This window comes from Phalaenopsis equestris, unplaced genomic scaffold (assembly GCF_001263595.1).
Source record: "Phalaenopsis equestris unplaced genomic scaffold, ASM126359v1 Scaffold233031, whole genome shotgun sequence".
Taxonomy (NCBI): domain Eukaryota; kingdom Viridiplantae; phylum Streptophyta; class Magnoliopsida; order Asparagales; family Orchidaceae; genus Phalaenopsis; species Phalaenopsis equestris.
This window is the reverse complement of record NW_018250986.1, coordinates 26,541-49,975: the sequence shown is the minus strand read 5'-3', so window position 1 is coordinate 49,975 and position 23,435 is coordinate 26,541. Positions and strand designations below refer to the sequence as shown.

Sequence of the window (23,435 nt, the reverse complement as noted above, 5' to 3'; positions counted from 1 at the left end):
AAGCGCTGGTGCCAAAACAATGTTTCCTTCGATAAGAGAAACTAAGAAGATGGAAACCAGGTGCTCAGTCTAGGTTTGGCAAAGCTCCAAACAAACGACAAGTGAAGAACTAAGAAGAGAGAAACTCAATGCCTTAATCAGGTACCAAAATGCCTAAAACTGAAATGGCGGTACCAAAATTGGCACCTAGGCACCTGAAACTATTCATAATGTCACACTAAACCATAAGCTCAAAAAATTAGTGCTCCAACCTCATGCCTAGGGACCCAATAAAAACCTTGGGAAGCTCTTTTAGTTTTGTGTCCCTATAACATTTTGATTGATTTCAAAAGCTTTGGATTCAAACAAGTAAGTGTCCCCTGATATTATTAGCACAACCTAGATGCTGTGAGAGTGTGTTTAGTAGAACTTGAAGAGGAGGGAGGAGGGGATGGGAGAATGTAAGTGTTAGGGATAAATTAGTGAGAGGATTTCACCATTATTGGAGTGTGAGTGTTTTCAAGTGAAGATACATTATAAAAGAGAATTTATGTGGAGCGAAGCAAGAATTTATTAGATTTGATTGTTCTTACTTTTGTTTAAACTTGATTTTTTTGAAATCAATGAAATTTCTAATTTTTTTTCTCTCATGCTTTAGAACTAAATTGTTCTCTTCCTTCAATTGGTAATTTTCATGTGACTAATAAAATTTTATGGAATATGTTGATGTGTTAATTGCATGCTTTATTTACTTCCAAATTGACTCACTTGAAATGTTAAAACTTATTCACATCTAAGACAATAGAAGAAGGCTGGTGTAATAATCAAACATATACTTTTCTAGGAGAATATGAATATCATTGCTAGGTTAGTGCAATCAATATGAAAACATTGAATCATTGGCACTTTTGCATGATGTAGAAAACTAAATTGCAATATGAAACCCCAGCCTTCTTATGACCTTGGAAGAGGTGAGTGGAATTGCCCCTAATCGTCAACAAAAAATTGAATCACTTGGGTAACTCTAGGTTATGTTGGTCCATTTCAATGAAGATTCTCTCGCTTGATAGAAAGCTCTACTCTCATCACTTAGGATTTTTATTTAAGCAAAATTAGGATTAGACAATTTAAATTCATAAAACTTTGACACTTCGAAATAGACCAAGGAATAGTAAACTATAACTTTCACCTTTTTTGAAAATTACCAAGTTCTCTATTGGATTGATACATGGACTCAAACATCTGTACACTACTTGATTGACATATATATTTTTGTTGCTGACATGTGTTTCACAGCATTGCAGCATCAAATTACCCATTTAAGACGGTCTTTTTGGTTTGTTGAAAAAAAAATGTAGTGCTAAAGAAATGTATTGTATTTAGATACATTCTAACTATTTGGTTTTATATAAATAAATGTTGAACTTTACTTTCTTGTTTGTTTTGAAGAAAAATGGATGCAATATAAAATAAATAGTTTAAGATCGATGATGGCTAATGTGGCTAACAGAAAGTGGCGGCAAGCAACAATGGTAGCTAGCAAGAGGCAGACTGTGTGAGTCACCAACAATTGCTGATGGAAAGCAATATAGATAATTAGCAGTCGATGTCGGTGAAAGATAAGAGAATGTGAAGTGGATGTGATTTATGGTTGGGTGTAATGATAGCAGTGCTCAGAGAATGGTTGGTGGTACTGACGACAATTGATGCATGGCAAACGGCTGTCGATAACGTTAGATAATCTAGGATGGTAACGACGATGGCTAGTGAAGATGACAGACGGTATCTGTCACTTTTACAAATCAATATATTTAGAATTATCCAAAATCTAGTGAATTTCAAATACATCAAAAAATAACACATGAATTAAAAATAAATTTAAATTTTATATTAAATTTATTTTTCATTCGACCAAAATTTTGAATTTTTAAGCCCTGCAAAAGGATTACAATGCACTCCTTCTATTGCTGATCAAACAACTGTTAACCGATGTAAGTTTACTTTTAGTCATGATGATTTTGGTCAAATCAAGCTCATGCAGCTTTTAGACAAAAATCCAGTTTGGGGCGGTGGATACTCTCAATAAATTGTATTTAGAATTAGCATAAGTCGGTGTGAAATTCTATAGTGGATTGAATATAATTTATATCATTACCTAATTAATTTTTTGTCTTACTTTTCAGCAAGTCAAACCTGTTTTTAACCACTAAGAGCTTACAAACTTTCTCCAACTAATATTTTTCGTTTTCATATTCGAGGCCTGATTTTTCAATCTCCAAACTTCAAAGCAAAAATTTTAGAGTAAAGCAAGAAAATGTGCAATCATGCCAAGATCATTAGTATAAGACATCATAGAGACATATCCATTTAATCAAGATGCAAAGCATTGTAAAAGAATATCACCGTGGATTTTCTTGTGTATTGGATGACTTAGTGTTTTTCATATATTCATAATCTTTATAATGGACAACATCAGCCCATGGAGTAAAAGAATTAGGTTTGATTGTTTCATTGTTAGGTTAAGGAGCAAAGAAGTGTATGATTGTGATAGCAAGTGAGAAATAGAATTTTAACCCAAGTATGGATTAAGCAATGGCATATGCCAATTAGGCCCTAATAAAAAATATATATTTTTCATTTTATGTAAATTTATTTGCTCATCTAAATACTTCTGATTGTGTATTTATTTATTTAGTACTCAGTTCAATTTATTATGAAAAATTTTAAACACTTTTGTATCATACATGTCACTATCAAGTATTAAATTTAGAAGAAAGGCTTTTTGTTTATTTTTTTAATAAAAAGGCCCATAGTTTGGCAAAATATTATAGCATGATCTTGAAGGCTAGCTTTGATTCAAATTATTTGTGAAAATTACAATAAAAATGAAAAGAATTGTGGTATGGTTCAAGAAAATTCATAGTACAATGACAAAAAAATTAGAAAATAATCTTAATTGAAGAAAATCATAACTTTTTGTTTTCTCTAACATTTTATCCTTTTTCTCTTATATCTGTTGCTTCCTTGCCCCACTTCTTGTATAAGAAAAATCTCATTCGCCTTTCCTCTTGTTATGGCTCAATAGAATTGCATCAGCCTATCCATTTAGAGCTTGGTTTTTAAATTTCGAGCACTCATCATTCTACCATTTCAGTGCAAGAACCAAAAAAATTATAGTTTCATAGAAGATGTTAAGATTGGAAGAGGAGATAATAAATAATTAAGAGAAATAAAAAAAAGGAGAAAATGTTGAGAAAAGATGGTTATAAAAGCATACTAGCATTGTGTCCTAACATTTAATTTCTACTTTTAATACTTGTGAAGGATTCATTTAGCTACATGTAGACTGTAGCAAGCTAAAGGAATTCTCAAATAAAGGTAGTGGCCTCATAGCTTTCTTAAAATTATTAATGTTTGCTTGATGTTCCCAACAAAATGTAGAGCTGTTGCAAGAAAGAAATACACATTAAGACTTCAATTCCAATGCTCAATCATGATATTCTGGACAACAAAGTAGAGCATGGCATCCTCTGATGATCTAAATTTAAGCCAAAAGAGGGAAGGACCATGTAGCTACTTTTTTGCTGTAAGTGCTTGGCGCTTAATTGCAGAGCAAGCCCAACGAATTTATGATTGAATCCATTAAAAGATATTTCAAGATTTACAAGGTGGTTATAGATTTATCTTTGCATTGATTCCTCTTATTTAATTACAATGTATATGCTTACAAGAAAATCATTAGGTTACATATAGTATTCTCTAAACAAGCCAAAGGACTTGCATAGGTCCGAATAGAGACCAGCAACCTTGTGGGGATTAAGTTTTTTCTCCCAATCATAAGACCCATGATTATGGTAACTTTTCACTTGAAATAGTGATTTTTCGCTTTTATAAATTAAAAAGTATTTATGGCTATTAATTCATAGAAAAACTTGTCACAACTTGATTTCTATTGGGCGATCATGAGTTTTCTGGCAATATGGTAGCTCATCAACTAAAATGCTATCAGGCATGCTAAGTTGATTTATTAATACAATGCTCAATAGTTTACAATGCGCTAAAGACCAATATATGATCGAATCCATTACAATCTTCAAGTCATAACAATGTGTACTAATCTAGCAGATCTATCTTGAAAACTGGATAAAATTGATGATATAGAGTTCTGATCCAAATTGGGGTCCATAAAAGGTGAAAATCTTCGGATCAATATCATTCTTTCTCATATGGCCGAGTTCACTAACTTTCCCTTATCAAAAGACTAAAACTCAAAGCAATATCAAGTGTAATTTCTGAAAGACTTGCGATACATTTGATTGTGGAAAAGGCATATGAAACCGAATTACCACATTTTTTGTACTCTCCAAAAATTAGAAAATATTCAAGCAGGGAAGCAGTTAAGACAAATTAAAGCAACATTACTAAATGATTTAGGTTATCTTGAAAATTTTTCATGGTTGTAGCAAAGCAACAAAATAACCCAACTTCATGAAAGCTAAACATGGAGTTGGCCGTAGTTATGCTCTTTACATTCACATTGAACAAGTTGGGTGACATGTAGGCTTCATTGCTGGAGCGTGTAAAGCGCTTCGGTCAACTTCATACCCTTCCATATAACCAAGTTAACTTCTCCCTCCATTATCCTCAGATAAGACAAATTAAAAGAAGTATTAACCGCAATTCTTTTAAGACTTGCAATACATTTGATTGCAGAAAAAACACAATTATGCGTGCTGTTCAGCATTTATTCAAAATATTAATAGGCACAGCTAACATAAAATTTAAGGTCAACATAATGGGAGTCCATAAATATCTATAATATTTACATGGTTTTTGTTTTTCATTACCTCTGTCAAATTTCAAGAAGACTGAAGCCGATCTTTACATATTAGAGCTCCTCAAATTTACATTGATTTCCATTAGTTTCTCAACAGGTTGACGACATATGGGACACTTATTGGATTTGACCCTCAAAGATTTTGCACAATCACTACACATACACTGCAAAGTAAAAAAATAAGCAATTATAATACTGAAAACTAAGAGAAATAGGCAAAATATAAAAAAATAAGTGATTTCTCACCAAATGCCTGCAGGGAAAGACTGCAGTGTTCCTAGGTTCTGTCAAGCAGATTACGCACTCCTTACCAATATCATCATCACCATCATCTATCTGTTCACTTGAAGAATTATCCAGGCCAAAGATTTCTTGCAGCTCATAACGTTCACCGGCAATCCATAGAATTTGCTTTATAACTTTAGCTTCAAACTCTCCTTTACTATTCTTCTCAATGATAGCTAATGTAATCTGCACGTGAGACGCAGAAGATTGAGAAGACTGGCCATCTTCAGCAGTTGGCCCGCATGCTTTGGCATAAATAACTAGTGGGAAGGCTTCTCCATTTACTGGCTTTGAAAGGCTCTCTAACTCAAAGAAGCCTAAATCAATGCCATGCCCAGATGGTTGACAGAAATTTTTGGCCTTTCCTTTCTCAAAAAGATAATTCCTGGGTTTATAGATGTCTTCTTCGGTTGAGGAAAAACTACAGTTGGCTCCTTCTTTAGCAAAGTAGTATATGGTGATGCTGCATCAGTTGATAAAGCAAATAGAAATTAATAGTCTGTAGAATGGCTGTTTTTATATGCAAACTAAACAGGCCTAGTTTTTGTAATTCTAATGCAAATTATAATGTTTCAGACTTCGAATCAACCCTATTATCTATTAACAAAAATGGAGACTACATGGTTTTGATGATTCTGCAACACATGGCAGGTTTCAGAAACACCAATTATGAATATAGAAAAATTTAGAGAAACAGCTTTTGAAAGAACAATGAAGAGTGGAAGGAACTTAAAGGATGTTGGGAGGGCATGAGAAGGATGTCAACAAATGTGATTACAACAAAGCATAAAAACAGCATCTGATGCGCGGCTCAGGCAGTCTATCAGAAAATAATGAAATTAATTCCTAGTAATTAACTTGCTAATATACTCTACCATTAAGGCTCAGCTACTGATGTACAAATTGTGATGGAGTTTCATATTACTAGTAGTGAAGATTCAGGAGTTAGATAAAAAGAGAAAGTAGAATGACAAAACTTGAAAAAGAATGCCTCCAAAGAAGGGAAAACTAGGAGAGAAAGCATGATGAATCCGCATAGCTACAAGAAGAAAGGAGGAGTTTTGCTCAATTCGCAATTCATTAAACAACCATTGATAATTACAAACTAAGGCTTACTGTGTATAATGGTAGCCATTTTTTTTATTCTAATCCTAAAAATAATGAAAAAATTATAAGCATATCTAAAATGATAAATACATATTTTAATCCTAACAAATAACAAAATGAAAAAAGAATGATATATAAACATGTCTGCTAAATAATAGGGTGATTAAACTGAAATAAAAAAAATACATGGATTGATGTAAATGTCTCCCACTGCAACAATTTACTTATATTGTAATGAACACTATTCCGAAGTGTAAAAACATGAGGTTCATTACTATATTGTTAAGCTTATGAAATTCATCCTGTATAAAATCTATCTCAAATAAAAGTGACAAATGCACCATTCTGAAGAAGAGTCAATAATGGAAAGTCAATCTTAAGGAAGAATATTTCTATCAACAATAATATTGATTGAATAGCAACATCATCTACTCAAAGGAGCATTATCATCAGCTCTAAAAATATAAATCTAAGATATTGAATTTTTTCATGTCAAATGATAGACAAATTTGATCCTTCTTTATATTATTGACAGTGATTTTTTATCTTTCTTTTCCTCATTTATGCAGATGATAAGGCTACATTAGGTAGAAGGATTGTGCTAATCATAATTGAAGCTAGTTTGATCCAAGCATGACAAAAAGGGGCTTTGAATATTTTTAATTTCAATGTAAAATAAATTTAAGCAAAATTTTAATTTTAATTTTGATTTTTTAAAAACCTTTTTTAAAGAATTTTATAGAGGTTAGAATTTCAAATCTTAACGCTTTCGGAGTTTGTGATTGGACACCACTGTACCCCTCCCGTGACATTTATGAAGATACATGAAGATGCTTCTATTAAAGATAACCACATCAATGAACTGAACTAAATTTCCAGTCAATTCAATTCTACAAAAATTGATTTTGATGATGAATTTCAAGGAATAACTATGTTGTCCTCCTTTTCAGATGGTTAGAATGGTACAGTTACTGTAGTGAGCAGTCATTTTAGAAAAAGACAGCTTGAAGTTTGAGTAACCATAGATTTCATTGGCACAAGAAATATTTGAGTGAAAAGCCTTTGGAGAAAGATCACAACATGCCGCAATTAAACTAATAAAGCATCAAAAGAGTAGAAGAATATGTGCAAGAAAAGCTTAGTTGTTCATACTTTCAATGGGTATTTATATACATAACTAAAATAAAAAAATAAAAAAATTAATTACATAAAAATAGCCGTTAGCTATCTACTGTTTGATTATTTAGAGATCTACGATTCATGTCAAGGGAGCAATCCATGGGCTCATTCTTTCCTTCTTTATATACAAATCAGTGAGAGAGGTGTTTCCTTATAAGCAATGAATTCGTGACATCTAATTTTCCTTATGTAGACTTTGTTGATCCAGTGGCTCTTTAGCACTCCCCCTCAAACTGGATGGCAACCCTTCCATGTTTGCTTATAACATTCTTAAATGTGCAGATGTTAAGTCGTTTGATAAATATAACAAGTTCTCTTCTCATTGGGACATATGAAGTTCAAATCAAATCAGTTTCTAATTTCGCTTTTATAAAATGTATATCCACTTCAACATATTTGATATGATCATGATGTATAGGATTATTAGTAACAAGTTTTATTATCACAATTTACATCATAAGTCTTTCTCACTTGACCTTTAAGCCATCTAATATGAACTTGATCCTTAGAAGCTCGTAGATACCTTGAACAATTGTCGTAAGTTCAAATTCAACACTAGATTTTGATACAACAGGTAATTTCTTGCTCCTCCAAATTATGAGATTTCCTCCCAATAATGTACAAAATCATCAAGTGGATAGTCTATCCACAGGTGATTGAACATAGTCTGCATCCATATATCCTTCAATTTGTAGAGTATCATGCTTATTATATAGAATATTTTTTCTCTTGGAATTGATTTAAGATATTTAAAATTTTTGTAAGCAACCTAATGGTGAGATTCTTTGGACTTTTTCATGAGTTGATTGACATGATTTAATTAATCTTTGATATTATCCCGTGTCTACTTCAATGCCTTCATCTATTTCAAATTTCTAATATGATTCAATTGAGTTTCATACAACTTGCATGTTGTCAATTTTGTTTCTTTTAGTCAATGCATAATATATTTTTATTGGAAGAGAAATGTTATTCATTCGGATTTAGTAAATTTTATGCCAAAAATTATCTGCGTTTGCCCAACCTTTTTATTTCAAATGGTGGGTCGGGAGCTATGGGATCGGATGAAGGAATAAGAAGCAGACTCGAGCATCAACACTTGGAAGGAATGACATTACATTTAAATGGTTAGAACGAGTAGTAGCAGGCAAAATGGGACGGCAGGTAATTTGAAGCAGGAGAAAATGAATTTGACGAATTTCGACCTGAAATAGGGAACCATGGTAGGTAAAAACCTGGCAGAGGCCTGCATCTAACCGCACTAGTATCTTTTGTTTTAGCAACCTTCCAAGAAAAAAGGCATTTCGAGGGCTTATGGGAATGGGCGAGATGATTTTGGGCACACCAGACATATAAAAGAAGATATATAAATATTGGTCGAGGAAGGGAACCCGACTCCAGCTTTATAGATTGATTGAACTTCAGTCAAAAAATTGAGGACCAGACTCATGAATAAGAAAACTAAAATTGTAGACCTTTAAAGGAGAGAATGCTTATGATTAGGTTTACAATCTGGGGAGAACATGTTGCTAGTGGGCTGACAAAGAAAGAAAAATTAAAGGCGGCGTCTCTATGTTTAGAAGGAAAGGCTCTAGTATGGTATCAATGGAGAGAATAACGTCAGCTAATCCGGACAAAGAAGAATTGGAGAACTGATTGTTGGAGCGCTTCAAAACCATACGAGAAGAGGATTTACACGAGCAGTTTCTTGCATTTGTCTAGGAAATATCCGTCATGAAGTATAGGGAGAAATTTGAGATCTATCTATTGAAAGATCTAATTCAAATTACATGATTTATTATCTTTCCTCTTATACAGATTTTATTCTCCTTCTTTATTTATATTATTTGATATCTGTACCAAATCTTGCTTAATTAGTATTGTAATGTAATAGGAAATAATTGAAACATATTTAGTTAGTTTCCTCATCTGAGGAGGAGAGACTCCTCTATGTAAAGGCACCTTGAATTGAATCAAAAAGAAAAAAACGAATTTTCTCTCCAAAGCTTTTTTATGGTATCAGAGCAGAAGAAAAAAACTCTGGAAAACCCTAGCCTTCTTCCTTCCAATTCGTTAAAAATTGAAAAAAAATTGAAACTTTCTGTTTCGCAAGTTTCGCCGTTGCGATTTGCTTTGCTACCCACAAATTCGCAACTCGTGATCCCGTCGCGTCATCACTGAGGATCCCGTCGCTGCGATTTGCTTCGCTAACCTCATTCCGTAATTCACAATCTCGCAGTCGCTTCTCCCTACTGCGCAGCCGCAATTCACGAAACCTTCGGCCTGGCTTTTTTTTCTACGCGGTTGAACAATCTTTTTATATAATGTCTGAAAATACAAATGATTCCGCTACTTCTGCTCAGCCTTCCACCCTGCTATCTGCCTCTGCACCACCCTCCTCTAGAACTACCGAAAATCATCCAGCCCAGATCACCACAATCCGTCTCAATGGTGATAATTATCTACATTGGTCACAATTGGTAAGGATGTACATTAGAGGAAGAGAGAAGATAGGTTACCTAACAGGGGATATCCGTAAGCCAACCACAGCATATCCATCCCACGCAACCAGTGATGCAGAAAATTTCATGATAATGACATGGTTGGTGAACTCTATGTAAGAAGAGATAAGCGCAAACTACATGTGTTACTCTACTGTCAAAGAACTCTGGGAGAATGTGGCCCAAACGTATTCGGAAATGGGTAACCAATCTCAGATTTATGAATTTTCCCTAAAACTTGGTTATTCGTCAAGATAATGACTCTATCACAAAATACTTTAATTCTTTAAAGAGAATATGGCAAGACCTTGACCTGTTTAATGATCAAGAGTGGAAGTGTCCTGATGATGATAGTAGATATAAGACCATTGTTGATGTAAATAGAATTTTAAAATTTCTTGTTGGACTTAATGAGGAGTTTGATGACGTTAGGGGTAGAATTATTGGGAGAAGTTCCACGCCTTCAATCCATGAGGCTTTCTCAGAAGTTTTCCGCGAAGAAACTCGATGAGTGATGCTCAACAAGAAATCCACTCCTACTAGCATACCTTAGACTTCAGCATTCCAATCGGAGGCTCATATCAGCAAGTGGACTGTTCCATATTCGCAGAAGAATGAGAAAAAACCACGGGTGTGGTGTGATCATTTTAACAAGCCACGACACACTAAAGTAACCTGCTGGTACATCCACGGTAAACCTGCAGATTGGAAGCCAAGAAACAAGCGCAAGTCACCTACTGCTAATGCTGCTAGTGAACAAACCAGCCCATTTAGCAAAGAATAAATCAATCAACTCTTGAATCTACTAAACCCCAATTTGGCTACTGGTACTCCAAATTGTTCGATGGTACATGCAGGTAGAAAACTAAACCCTTGGATTATTGATTCGGGAGCTTCAGATCATATGACAAATTTACACTATTTATTTCATTCATACATCCCATGTTTTGGACATGAAAAGGTTCGTATTGCTGACGGTAGTTTCTCTTTCATTGCTGGAAAAGGGAACATTAACCTGTCCAAGAGTATAGGTCTTAAATTTGTACTTCATATTCTAAAACTAAAATGTAATCTTTTATCCGTTAGCAATCTTTCAAAGGATTCTAACTGCTGTATAATTATCTGTGAATCTTCTTGCGTTTTTTAGGACTAGAAGTCGGGGATGATGATTGGGAGAGCTAAAAAAGATAAGAGGACTTTACTACTTTGAGGAGACTGTTGCTAGTGAAAAAATGATTCAAGCTTACAACAATATGAGGCCGAACCCTGCATTAGAAAAAATAATAGAATCGCATCATAGATTAGGCCATCCAAGTTTTTCTTATTCAAAACATTTATTTCATAATTTGTTTAAGGGTGTTAAGTATACTTCAATGTGAAACATGTTATTTTACTCCTAATTTGGGGACCTTAAAAAGTAAAAACATTATCTAGAAAAAGGGGATTTGTGACTTTTATTAACGATTACACTAGAATATGTTGGGTTTATCTTATAAGCAAAAAATCAAAAGTTGAAAAACTTTTTAAAAATGTTTACAACATGATTGAAACTCAATTTAAAACTAAAATATGCATCCTTAGATCTGACAATGGAACTGAATGTTTTAATGAATGTTTATAGGAGTTCTTAATAAAAAAAGACATAATTCATCAATCTACTTGTCGTGACACTCCACAACAAAATGGAATTGCTGAAAGAAAAAATAAACATTTACTTGATGATGTTGGGGCTATCATGTTTTCAATGAACGTTCCTAAATAATTATGGGTTGACGCTGTTTTAACAGCATGATATTTAATAAACCGAATGCCAATTCGAGTTTTACAATATAAAACTCCTTTGAACAAATTGAAAAAAAAAATTTTAAGTCTACGAATGTCTTCAAATATTCCTTTAAAAATCATTCGATGCACATATTTCGTTCATATTTCGAATAAATATCGATGAAAATTGGATTCAAAATCTGAAAAATGCATTTTTTCTTCGATATGCCTCAAATAAAAAGGGTTACAAATGTTTTAATCTTGTCACCAAAAAAATACATTAGTGTGGATGTGATCTTCATGGAAAAAGTCCCTTTCTTCACAAAAATCCACTTTAGAGGGAGTATAATACAAATTGAGAAGAATATTTTTGGCAAGTTTCTAATTCATTACAAAGAATTGTTCTAACATCAAGTACACCCGAGGTCCGTAAAAACAAAGAACCAGAAATAGTTGTTGAAAATAATAAAAACCAGGAGAATCCTAGTCAAGGGACACCTAAAATTATCTTGTCTAATACAGGGGAAGAAATACAGCATAATACAACAGCAGAACCTCTGATTTATTCTAGGAAGAGACTCCATAAAAGGAAAAATGTTCAAATTGAATCTTTAGCTCCCTCTTAGCTCTCTCCCAATCTGAAGAACCGAATGATGGTCCTCAAGAAACACAGATAATTTCCGATCCTAATCTTACTTTTTCACTAACAGAAGTTGAATATTCAGAAGTTATGAATCTGGATATTCCTATAGCCTTTAGAAAAGGAACACGTTCTTATACTACCAAATATCTCATTTTGAAATACCTATCCTACAAAAAAATCTCACACAAACATTAAGTTTTTTGTCAAAAATTTCTAATTTGTCTGAACCCAAAAAAATACGAGAAGTTCTTAGTAATCCAAATTGAAGAATAGTAGTAAAGGAAGAGATTGACGTTTTTTTGAAAAATGGGAACTAGGAAATTGTCACTCTACCAAGAAACAAGTCTACCGTTGGGTGTAAATTAGTTTCACTACTAAAGTTAAAGCTGATGGGAGCATCGAGAGATATAAAGCACGATTAGTAGTAAAAGGATTCACTCAAACTCACGAAATTGACTATCAGGAGACATTCGCTCCGGTAGGCAAAATCAATTTTATTCGGGTTTTACAGTCCACAGCAGCAAACCGTAATTGGCCCTTACATCAGCTCGACGTTAAAAACATTTTTCTAAAAGGTGAATTAGAGGAGAAGGTATTCATGGATCTTCCACCCGGATTTGAGAATAAGTTTGGAGAAGACAAAGTGTGCAGATTGAAGAAATCTTTGTATGGGCTCAAGCAATCTCTTTGCGCCTGATTTGAGAGGTTCGGAAAGGTGATTACAAAATATGGATACACTCAGAGTCAAGCTGATCATACTATGTTCTACAAACATTCAAAAACTGGTAAACTCGATATACTCATTGTCTATGTCGATGATATTATTCTTACAGGAGATGATGCCACGGAAATTGAGAAATTAAAAGAAAGATTGGCCACAGAATTCGAGATTAAAAATATGAGAGATGTAAAGTACTTTCTTGGTATTGAGTTTGTCAAATCTGAAGGGATCTTTATTAACCAATGAAAGTATGTACTTGACTTACTCAGTGAAACCAGAATGCTTGGGTGCAAACCAGCAGAAACTTCGATTGAACCAAATAAAAGGCTACAAGTAACAAATAAAATAGATGGTGGCAATAAAAAATAATATCATAGACTGGTGAGAAGACTAATCTACTTGTCACACACTCATCCTGATATAGTCTTTGTTGTTACCATGGTAAGTCGGTTTATGCATTCTCCAAATACTCATCACTTGGAGGTTGGCTATCGGATTCTTAAGTATCTGAAAGAAACGCCCGAAAGAGGACTATTGTTCAAGAAAAACAAACACTTACAAGTACAAGCATTTACAGATGTAGATTAAGCTAGGAGTGTTACAGATAGAAGGTCAACCTCAAGGTACTGCACTTTTCTAGGAGGGAGCTTAGTAACCTGGAGGAGCAAAAAACAACGCTGAAGCTGAATTCAGATCTGTGGCTCATGGGATATGTGAAGTTCTATGGATTAGAAGAATTCACAAGAAGTTAAAAAATTCATAGTCCGACACCAATAAAGTTGTACTGTAATAATAAGTCTGTCATCGCCATCGCCTACAATCCTGTCCTTCATGATAGAACAAAACAAGTAGAGATAGACAAACACTTCATAAAAAAAATTGACATAAGAGATATCTACATGGTGTATATTCCGTTTAACGACCAAGCAAAGGATATTCTAACAAAGGGTCTTCACAAAAAACAATCTGACGGTTTAGTGTGCAAGCTGGCTCTAAAAGTTATTTTCATGCCAACTTGAAAAAGAGTGTTGAAAGATCTAATTCAAATTACAGAATTTATTGTCTTTCCTCTTATACTGATTTTATTCTCCTTCATTATTTATATTATTTGATATATGTATCAAATCTTGCTTAATTAGTCTTGTAATGTAATAGGAAATAATTGAAACATAGAAACATATTTAGTTAGTAGTTAGTTTCCTTATCTGAGGAGGGACTCCTATATGTAAAGGCACCTTGAATTGAATCAAAAAGAAAAAACAAATTTTCTCTCCAAAGTTGTTTTATTATCCAACTGTATGAGAGGAATATTAGAATAAGTGTTGGCATGTAACTTCATGAAAGAGTTAAACTTAGAGTTTCGAGCATCAGTTTGTCTGCTAAGACTGTAGGGATTGGGGGAATCTATAGAATTAGTGCAGTTGGTTGAAGATAAAAATACAATAAATTAGATAATACGAGCAACACAAGTGGAGCACAATAACGAAATATTATAACCACAATGATACTAAAAGCTCAAACAGTGAAAGTCCATGGGAAATTTTTATAGGACATGAATAAAGGGCCACGACCGGGGGCAACACTAAAATGCCTTAAAGAGACAAATTCAGGAAAAGTGAGCCAAAGAGTTATGTTCTTGGTGTGATGAGAACTTTTTCCTAGAACATTGTTGCAATGAGCGGACATTATAGATTCTCATAGTGTGCAACGAATAGGCAAGGGATGCAAAAACAAAAGGTTGTGGTGGAGGTGGAACATCATCACTTAGATGTGGCAAAAGTCTTATTGAACTCGGCGGTGGGATTTACACTGGACCACACTATTAAACTTCAGGTGCAGATTGAAGAGCAAGACATAGCTGCGTTGAAAGATAGTGGGGTCACTCACAACTTCATCTCTACTTAAATAAAGAAGCAATTGGGGCTTGACAGAGTGGAAACAAGAAGTTTTAGAGTTAAAATGGGGATGAGACGGGTGGAGAACAGCAATGGAGTTTGTAAAAGAGTGATTTTCATATTGGTTGACATTCACGTGATGGAAGATTTTCTTTCTTGAATTTAGAGAAGCAATGACGTTTGGGTCTAAAAAGGTTGTGGGAGATTATGTTGAATTGGAAACTTTTGATCATGGAGATTTAGAAGACAGATATAACAATGGTTCATCACGGTTACTCTAGTTTATGCAAGACCATGATGTCACTAAATAAATCGAAGGTGGCAAATAAGTTGGAGGAGCCACTACCTAAGATCTGCAATGGTTTGAGAATGTTTATGGGACTTACAGAATACTACAAGAAGTTCGTGAAGGATTATAATTCAATTGTGTGGTTTTAAATGAAAAAAATTAAAGAAGGATAACTTTCAGTGGGGAAGTGTGACGACTTGGAGTTTTGAGAAGTTGAAGGCCATGGCAAGTGTGCTAGTGCCAATGACAAAAATCAAATGCAAGCCAATTTATGAGCGGGAGCAATACAACTTGATCCAACAAATATTTTTCTTATCTCGAGGACAATGTCTTTTTTAGAGAGGAGTACTATTGTGTTGGTGCCTAGCTTAAGATCAATTTTATCTTCTATTAGCCTAGGGAAATTTAGTCTTTTATTATTTATTATTGTTTGGTATAATATAACTTAATAGTTTAGGGTTAAATTTATGCATGAGACTATTGTTGTGAGTCTTAGGATTAAGATTTGGGGGAGATTTCCTACTTCTTGAATTATAGGAATCGAGAGAGATCACCTACCTCTCTAATTGTAGATGTTTATCATTTATTTTATATGTTTGTGGTTGCATTATTTGTTTTAGAGAGAAAATATTTGTTTTGCCATAACTTTTACGGAAAATCATATCGGAGGCTTGAGTATGTACTTTAATTGGGAGTTGCGCCCTAAATATCAAACACTTAGAAGGCTTGGTTTTAGGAGCTTTGGAAGACTATGATGAGGGGAAAATAAAACAAAAATATAGTTTGAGGATGAAATTTAGAAATTGCATTCAACATCATAATACTTGTGGATAAGACTAGAAAGAGTTCAAAAAAACTTCAATTTTGGAAGTCAATTTTAGTGCCTAAAGCTTTCATTTGAGTAGATTAAATACATAGAATGTAATTTTAACAGTAGTAGATCCAATGGAGGGATTGTAAAAATGGATGATCCAGCCATTGAAATAATTGAACGTTTTAGGTATCTCGGATCTATTGTTCAAAGTGATGGTGATATAGATAATTATGTTATTAGTAGAATTCAGCTTGGATGGTTGTAGTGAAAGAATGCATCAGGCATATTATGTGATAAAAAAGTACTAATTAAAACTAAAGAAAAATTTTATGAAATGGTAGTGAGACCTGCAATGTTTTATGGTACATAATGTTGGTCTGTAAAAAAGAAGCATAAAATTAAGAGTTGTTGAGACGAGATGGCTCATATGAATAAGTGGCTTTGCACTTAGAGATAAATGAAATAAATATATTTGTGAAAGGGTTGGAGTAGCTTCAGTGGTAGACAAGATTAAAGAGAGTCTCCTTAGATGATTTAATCAAATGAAACATCGACCATCTCATGACCTAGTTAAGAGAGTAGATGTTTTAGATTTGACTTATGTTACAACGGTAGACCTAAAAATTCTGGTCATGTTGCACAAAAAATTATCTTAATTTATTCTAATTAAAAGAAAACATGACACTCAATAGGATGCAATGAAGAAAAATGATTCATGTAGCCGACCCCCACTTAGCAGGATAAACACTTGTTGCTATACATAGTGGCTTTATAGTTAAAATTGATAATCCAAGGTAAAAAATCATTCAAACATACAATTTATCATAAAGGAAGCTCTGGTATTGGATAAGACATTTCTCTTATAATAATGCTTATAAGACTAAAAGATAAAAAAAAATAATTAAAAGGATAATACTCTTTTGGATTCCTTCTTTAGGTGGTCGTGCATGTAGATGAGAATGTCACTTTATTTGGATGGGTTTACAAATGTGCACAGCACCTTCATGCATGACATTCACTAGCATCAATCATTTTTTTAAACCACTCTACATGCAATTTGGCTCATTAACAAAATATCAAATGCTTTCGCAGTTAAAAAAATCCCAACACTAACGTAGTAAACCAGTATCTCGCCAATTATGTAATGGCTTATTTGCAATCACACCCAGGTGTTCACTTACAACAACTTAATTAATTACACTAGTAATTCTTCTTTCAATGCAGCTACTAAGAAAAGCCAAAGGATGCATATATCTTGCTCCCTTTCCTAGGATGCATCATCTTCCTCTTTGGGCACTTACTTTGTCTAACACATGCATTAATAGAGCCACAAACGAACCAAGTATTCAACAAACTACTCGTAGCTTGGCTTGATTCGAGCATGTTTATGATCGGTTAATTATGTAATAAAATAAGTCTGAATATTTATTAAATGAACAACTTTAAACACCTTGTTGCACTTTTTATTTTTTATCATGGAAAATATCATTTAAAGCTTTCAAGAAGCTCATTATAATGCTTAATTAAGCTCTGATATTGACTTACAATCACCTATAAATTATAAATAAAAAATTATTTAATTTAAATAAAGAATGATTACAACTATTTTAAAATTAAATTACTTTTTTCATATTATTTATTTAGAAAATTAATGACTAATTTAAAAACAAAATAAAATAATTAATTGGTTTCAAGTAAAGCTCATCAAAAAATAATTTTAATTCAGAATAATAATTAAAAAACTAATAAAATTATAAGTTCATGTGAAGCTTATACTAATTAAAAAAAATAATCAATAAACAAATCAATTAAGCTAAGGTATTTATGATGAGTTTGAAATATAAACTAAATAAAAATTAAATTGATTATAATCTTGTTTGTTAAATAGATTACAGTAAATGAATATATGAAATTATAAGTTTCACATGTAAGACCTTTAGCTTTAGCTGATACATTTCAGTTTCTCTCTAAGCATTGCATATAACGTCAAGTCTAAAAGAGGTACATTATAGTTGTTGTTTAAATGAGGAGTAAAGCAATTCAAAAAGCATGTGTCGTGTGAACTTGGATTGGTGGATGGATGGGAATTTTAGCTTTGCATAAAAGGGCTGTAAAATAAAAATTTTAATTTCTAAATTTAGTTTTATTATTTTGATTTGATAAGGTTCATTTGATCACTATTTATCTACAGCTTAATAAGCTCGGTCTCGCGTTGATAAGGCTAAAAAAGCAACTCGATTAATGTTTGGTAAAACTAAACTTGAGTCGAGCTCGAATCAAGCTTGAACAATAACTAATTTAAATGAACAGAGCTTGAACAGTATCAAAGAAGCTTAAATTGAACTCAAATTGGGCTTCAATAGACATTTAGTAAGTGAGCTTGAGTTAAAACAGACTCTTAGTTGGCTTGACTGAGCTCGGCTCAGCTCGGCTCATATGCAACCCTATACATTAACTTTATGCTCATATACAATGTCCTTCTGCTAAACATGATGGAACATATAAAATGGTAACAAACACTCATTAAAGTGCTCCGAAATTTAATAAGGAAAACTGTATTGATGTCTTTTTGCCCCGAATACTTCTTGTCACATATCATTATAAATTTAACAGTAAATTATCCAACCCCCACAAAGATGTTACGAAGCTAAGGTCCCATTCTTATGTAATAGAATTACCTCTTAAAATTAACATTATCGTAGCTTTTTAACATTGAAGTGCTTTTGCCTTTCGGAGAGCTTCTAAACCTCCAATATTATCAGAAAGTGTCAGCAGGTAAAACTAACTAATATCTCCTATGATCATCTTGTCAACATGCACATCCTTCTCAACTAGCTTCATAGAGCATATCATTACACATGAGATTACCACAAGCTCTCGTAGAACGTAGCGTTTTATGGGTTATAAATACAACCACCTTCCAAAGTTTGACTTAGATTCATTACTTATGACATGACCACACTCACTTGAACGGTTACCTCAAACTTCATAATCTGCAAAAGAGTTCTTTTTATCTTGGTAAGGTTAATGCAGTTTAGCCAATCAACCCATTAGCATTAAAACCCATCCCAGACTAAACCAGATGATTGATTGCAATTATTTTACATGATAATGAAGTCATTTGTAATTTTGGTAAATGGTGCATCCCATTTTCTCCATCTTGCCAAACCTGCTCTCTATACATACTAATGACATTACAAATTTGAGGTTAATGAGAGATTAATCAAACGAATCCCTACAGTATAGCTCGCTTTCATTCTACCTTTCTCTCCATCTACTATGTTAAACAACTACAAACAGCAACCCAATCCCCAGTTCAGCTTCAAGGTCCTTTGCTCCTCTCCCCATCTCTCCCTCTGCTCATTAACTAGATCATAGCACCCTGCTTAAAGGTCCATATCTGTGGCCCCTTAAAAAGTTTCTACCACCTCATCTCCTCCTCCCAAAGGTTGGTTGTTCTCACTGACCACTTCATGAAGTATTTGGACAGGGCACCAATTATTCTACTCCATGGTCATTCAATTAACAGATATGTTATCTGCTTAACTACGTGTAACCAAAAATTCTCAAGCAAAGACAAGCATAAACTCTCGGTCTGTGTTTAACCCATCTTCTTCCTAGATGCAACCAAAACAAATGAAAAGACTACAAAATTTCCACCTTGCAGGTTAATTGAATTCTTTAACACAAATATGAGTACAAAATTTCCACATTTCTATATAAAATGCCCAAAGAAATCAATTTTTTCTTCAAATCTGGAATATGTCTGACATCACATAACGTTTTAATTGTGTCATTATACATCTTAATTCTGACTTCTCCAATATCAACAATATTGCAGCATCTATCATCACCTACATAAATTGAGCCAGAACTAGTTGAACTGTATGAAGTAAGTCACTCCCTATTAGGTGTTATGTGATAAAATCATCCTGAATCAAGAATTCATGTATCCATGAACTAAGTTGATGAAACTGAAAGCATATCGCCATCACTGCAATCTGAATTGTCACTCTGCACAACATTTACAATTGTAGGTGGAGTTCATTCAGTGGAGTCGGATGACGATATTACAAAGTTATGACATATGTGTCTGAGTCATCTCAGTAAACGTGGGATGACAGAATTGTATAGAAGAAACTTATTGCATGGTGTTAAAAACTGCAAGCTCAGTCTTTGTAAGTTCTATGTTCTTGGAAAACAGATTAGAGTCAGTTTCATGATTGAAAAATATAAAACTAAAGAGATTTTTGATTATGTGCATTCTGATGTATGGGGCTCTACCAGGGAATCGTCATTGAGAAGATCTCAGTATTTTGCGACCTTTATTGATGATTTTTTCAGAAGAGTTTGGGTGTATTTCTTGAAGTAGAAATCTGAAGTCTTCTCTAAATTCAAGTTGTGGAAAGTCAATGTGGAGATTTGTTGGGCATACGCATTTCTCCTAAGAGGTTGGATATTCGCCACGGTGGAGATTTGTTGGACATATGTATTTCTCCTAAAGGGATGGATATTCGCCAAGGTAGAGATTTGTTGGGTATATGCATTTCTCCCAAAGGGGCTGAATATTCGCCAAAGTGGAGATTTGTTAGGTATGACTCATAATACCAGAATTTGGAGTCTCTTGAAATTCAGAGGTGTCTCTTGGAATTGAAGAGTCGTCCCTTAGAATTTAGTGGGTTGGGAGGAGCCAGGGCGCAGCAGAAGCGTGGTAGCCTAACTCACATCGGTGCAAAAGAAAATCCATTATATTTTTCTCTTAAGGGGCTGAATATTCTCCAAGGTGGAGATTTGTTGGGTATATGCATTTCTCCTAAAGAGGTTAAATATTCGCGAATGTGGAGATTTGTTAGGTATGACACATATACCATAAATGGGACAGATGTCGGAACGGAGTGGAGCGGAAGGATCTGTCCAATCGGGGGAGTTTCATTATGTGGGTTGGGGCCGGGGGAAATAACCCACGGTTTAGTACAGGAGTAATTTAAGTAATTATATATCGTACTATAAAATTATATATATGTCTTGTTTGTAACCCTAAGTGAGTTTCTGAGACTTCGAGATTCTAAAACTTATATTTAGTACTTTTTTTCTAAATATTGAGAAAGAAGTCACCGTTCTGCTCCCGAGGATATAGGCATCTTTGCCGAACCTCGTAAAACTCTCTGTGTTCTTCTGGATTTATGTCGATTCTTGTTATTTCTTTGCCTTAATTTCCCAACACCATCTTCTTCCTAGATGCAACCAAAACAAATGAAAACGCTACAAAATTTCCACCTTGTAGGTTAATTGAATTCTTTAACTCAAATATGACACCGAACTCACACAAATTGTCATTATGTTGGCTACAATAAATCATTAGGACATTAAAATAGTAGAATTAATACACAAATAAAATCCAATACCAAGCGAATTACCTCCCATCCACGACAGCGTCATAGACAAAGGAAACCAGATATTCCTCCGGGTTCTGCACATCCACTTCCAACCGAATCATGTCTTTATGCAAATTAACATCATTCTTTATAGTCTTTGCCTTTTGGTGGTCAACGTAAGGGGGCGGCGTGACCACCGTGGATGAAGATGATGCCTCGGAGAAAGAAGAATAGGGCGGTATGGCGGCCGGGGGTGGTGGAACGGCAGAATTCCACGACACGTTCCCCTGATTTGAACGGTAGAAAGAAGGGAAGCTGTTAGTCAGCCAAGACTGGAAAAAGCCCATCAGTCCGTTGTAGTTGCTGCTTGGCGGCTGTTGGTAAGCGTAGTAGTACGGAAATGGGGTGGTTGGAGGAGGATTGTAATAAGGGGTGCTGAAATAAGGTTGAGAGGAAGTATTGCGAGTAGAACTTAATGGTGGTGGTGGAAAAAATGGGGCAGGTCGGGGGTAGCTTTGGCGGTCTTCGTCGCGCCTCCTGCTGCGGCTAGAGGATTGACCCATGGATTTCTTATCCAATACTTCAGGTCTCCCTGATTCCCTTTGACGGAATGAGAAGGGGAACTTATATGAACAACAGATGATTTTGCGGAGAAGAAGAAGAGGAAGTAAATATTGGGAAAAGGAGACAGACAACGCGATCGACGGCGGGCTCCGTAGATCTCTCAATGTCGTTCGCGATCAACTTGTGTTCGAAGCTGATAAATAGCTCCTTCGTACTTAAGGAAGCACTCGAAAACAATTATATAAATATGGTTGAAAAAAAATTTGCTTTCGACACGCGTTCAACGGAGGCTTAGAGTGCGTGTCGCTGGTTTAAAAATTAGAAGGCGACTGAACCCCAATCAAAAATAAAAAAATAAAAAAATAAAAAAATAAAAAAATAAAAAAAAATAAAAAAATAGAAAAATATGAATTACAGATCGATTGCATCTGGAAGACCGGTGCTGTTAACATTTTTTTTTCTAATTTTCTTTTATTTATTTGTCTAATTGCATTTACAAAAGTAGAGTGCTCCAGCAATTCTCTCTTTTTCGTTATTTTGGTCCAATTGCAAGGTGCAACAACCATTAAAGAATTGTGAAATATTTATTATTATTTTTATTATTTTACATTATTTTGATAATAAAATTAAATCAAATGATTTCAAAATAAAAATATTTTTCATTAATTTAATTCAAATCAAATTATTGTGATATTTTGTTAGGTATTAGTATCAATAATTATTTAAATAATGATTAATTATATTAATTTAAAGTGTTGTATACAAATCTCATATTAATGATTAATTTTATTTCATAAAAAATTAAAAATTGCAATTATTTGAAAATAAACATAATATTAATTTTATTGTTTATTTTCTCAAGTGAATCAATTTAAATTAAATCGCATAGTTATTTGAATCACAATGCCAAAATATCTAAAAAAATGTATTATAGTTTAGAAGTTAATGCAACCAGATATGATAAATAATTGAAGTAAATATCATAATGATTGCAACCACACTTTTCTAAACAACTTCTCCTACTAAAGAAAGTTAAGTATTGAAATATCTCCTACTAGTATAACTTTGCAGTTAGCAAATCGTTCAATGATATATTCTAAGGGAGTTATAGAAGATGTTTTAGCGAAAGTTGATCAATTTATCCTTCTTGTTGATTTCATTGTGCTGGATATGGAGGAAGATAAAGAAATAAATATCATTTTGGGGAGACATTTCCTAGTCACGGGAAGAGCAATAATAGATGTACATAAAGGAGAATTAATTATGCGTGTCAATGATCAAACAGTTACTTTTAATATTTCAAAATCAATGAAGTGTCCTGCAAAAGATAAAGATGATGAATGTTACAGGATGGATGTAATAAGATAACTGAGTGAATGTCATTTCAAAGCAACTTATGAAGAGAAATTTGAAATGAAAGAGCTGGAATATGTGCAAGTAGAGGAATTAGAGCAATCTGATGATTTTCATAAGGAATATTCA

General features: G+C 33.7%; 1 protein-coding gene across 1 annotated transcript; it reads right to left on the bottom strand.

Annotated features, from left to right (window-relative positions):
* Positions 1 to 4,193: 4,193 nt before the first annotated feature.
* Positions 4,194 to 22,125, bottom strand: LOC110038529 (probable E3 ubiquitin-protein ligase LUL2). The gene is made up of 3 exons (XM_020743396.1): positions 21,432 to 22,125; positions 5,063 to 5,564; positions 4,194 to 4,980 (listed from the first exon to the last, which is right to left on the bottom strand). Exons 1-3 carry the CDS (start codon positions 21,950 to 21,952, stop codon positions 4,861 to 4,863), a joined length of 1,143 nt encoding a protein of 380 aa, XP_020599055.1. The 5' UTR covers positions 21,953 to 22,125; the 3' UTR covers positions 4,194 to 4,860.
* Positions 22,126 to 23,435: the final 1,310 nt, after the last annotated feature.

What these genes read in the sequence shown, in the direction of transcription:
- LOC110038529 (XM_020743396.1), bottom strand. Translation starts at nt 21,952, where the DNA reads ATGGGTCAATCCTCTAGCCGCAGCAGGAGGCGCGACGAAGACCGCCAA. An exon ending in GACGCTGTCGTGGATGGGAG is followed by an intron (nt 5,565 to 21,431) that starts GTAATTCGCTTG and finishes CAACTGATGCAG; the next exon opens with CATCACCATATACTACTTTG. An exon ending in TCTTTCCCTGCAGGCATTTG is followed by an intron (nt 4,981 to 5,062) that starts GTGAGAAATCAC and finishes TTTACTTTGCAG; the next exon opens with TGTATGTGTAGTGATTGTGC.